Raw genomic sequence first — 2363 nt, forward strand, 5'->3', positions numbered from 1 at the left:
TTTTAAGTTTCTATGAATTGAATAAAATTTGTGTTTGCTTTTATTTATGATTTTTATTTATGTATGGAATGTAATAAAATGTTTGAAATTTTAATTTAATGAAATAAAATATTTTTCTTTTTAATGTATTAAATATAAATGGATATATCTTAATTACTACTTATTAATAAAAAAAAAATTTACACCTAAGAACCTCCTAAAAGATCCATTGAAAATGTTGTATTTTACTTAAGTATCTTAGAAAACTTCTTAGACTTAAAATATTAATAAATACTTCTAAGATGTTTGTTAAGAATCAGCATTGATAATGTTGCTCTAAGACGTTAAAAAAAAAACACTAGATGAAAACTACATTTTCCTCACTAAAATGCTTAAATAAACTTCACATTCTCGACATAGTTGAGATACGTGTAGGATCTTTTGCCCAGAAACGCTTCCAGTCCTTGGATTCCAACTTTTCTGATCCTCTTGCTCTCGATATTGAAGTAGATGATATAGGTAGGCACGTATTGAAAGCTGGGGGACAAGACGATTTCACTGGTACCAACCATTCCAATAATGCGCATGGTCTCTGTAACCACATCCTTCCACGAAGGTGGTAATACATGTACATGTTTGGACCACTCATGTTTTGCAGCATCTCGTAGAACCCACAGCTCAAGACTTTTATTTGCTTGACTAACATGACGAGAACTCCTCGACATAATCAAACCTAGTTTGCCATCGTAGTTTACCAAGGTTGTCGAATGATGCATTGTTCTACTGAAAGTTTCCATGAACTTGACAAAGCTGAACTTCTCAGACCTCAAATCAAAACAAGCTACCATAGAATTCAAGGAAGAACTGTTGACTGAAGCTGCGTAGTATAGAACACCACTGATGCATAACCACTTACGAGAAGTATAATGTGGTATGCAACATTCGACCAACCTCCATGACGAATTCTTGGTTCCTAATGTCAGAACTTGGTGCTCCTTAGAGATCCAACGATCAGTTACACGCGAGCTGTTCATTGACAATAGCTTAAATTCTTTCGCAATAGAGTCATATCCAAGATAGCTGTCCATTCCAACCCTCAACCTCGAGTTTAATCTTGGCAAGGTCAAGGCCTGTCCCGTGCTGGGGTTACATATCACCTTTTCAAACTCACAATTCCGGATCAGGTTAACTCCATAACACAAGAAGCCAGTGGTGCAACTAAATTCTCTTCCGGGGAAACGTGCAAGATGATTGGCGGCTACAACATACGAGTTCTCTTCTGGATTTTCAGGCTGAGGCGACGAGAAAAAGACAATCTCTCTGTCCTCTTTGAAGACGAATAGAAGCTGAGGGTGAGCAAAAGATTTGGTCAAAAACAACTCTGTGAAATCTTGACTGCGAAGCATAGACGCCCAGAACTTGGATATGCAACAACATCTCGCAATCGCCTTTGACGGCAACCTCGAGAATATCTCGAAAACGAGGTCATCAGGAATTGGCAATGAACTTCTCTCAAGGTGCGGAGAAAATGTTAGAACCGAGACGTTCATGGCAGAAACGGATTCCGAAGAGTTGGTGTTTTTTTTCTTAGGACCAAAGAGTTTGTTTTGTTTTGGAAATAAAATCTCTGTATTTATTCTAAAGAAGGAAAGCCAAGAATTACACATTCTGCATGATACAAATGAGGCCATTGCCCATGACCCCCTTTATATACATGGCTTCTTCTGAATAGAAAGTGAAGATCAAATTGGATCTTATGGCTGAAAAATATTTCTTACTCCCAACACTTTTTTTTAAAGCTTATCTCTTATTTGCTTTGTCAGGTAATATATCTCTTATATATTAAAGAAGAAACATTGTAATAAATGCGTTCACACTAAACTGGATACATGTAACGTATAGAAGCATTGTAATAAATGCGTTCACACTAAAATGGATACATGTTACATGTAGAGAGCTTCTCAGCAAAACTCTACATAAATATGTTCACACTATGTACTTTACCTAATATAAAACTCACATGCATGATTTTTCTTTACGTTATTTTTACTGTTTACGAATAGAGCTGAACAAATTATTCATAAATTTTGATTCGATTCGTTATCCGTTTTGATTCGAACCAAAAAATCTGGATATCCGTTATTTTACGAAGCAAATCAAATACTAAAATGCAATATCCGTAAAAAAAAAGGAAATCACAAATATCAATATTTATAGGAACATATATCCAATTTGATTTGTTATATGCATATATATATACACATATTTAAAGAATTATATATAAGTTATATATTATAGTTTATATAAATTTTACAATATTTTTGTTTTAAATAATGTCATTTAAAGAATTTTATTTTTCATGTATTATTTTTTAAAAAATGTGA

At 33.9% G+C, this 2363-nt stretch overlaps 1 protein-coding gene across 1 annotated transcript; it reads right to left on the minus strand.

Moving 5' to 3' along the window:
* Positions 1-364: 364 nt before the first annotated feature.
* Positions 365-1529, minus strand: LOC106341499 (F-box protein DOR-like). Its single transcript, XM_013780260.1, has one exon. The coding sequence runs from the start codon at positions 1527-1529 to the stop codon at positions 372-374; it is 1158 nt and encodes a 385-aa protein (XP_013635714.1). The 3' UTR covers positions 365-371.
* Between the last annotated feature and the right edge of the window lie 834 nt (positions 1530-2363).

This window comes from Brassica oleracea, chromosome C4 (assembly GCF_000695525.1).
Source record: "Brassica oleracea var. oleracea cultivar TO1000 chromosome C4, BOL, whole genome shotgun sequence".
Classification (NCBI taxonomy): Eukaryota; Viridiplantae; Streptophyta; class Magnoliopsida; order Brassicales; family Brassicaceae; genus Brassica; species Brassica oleracea.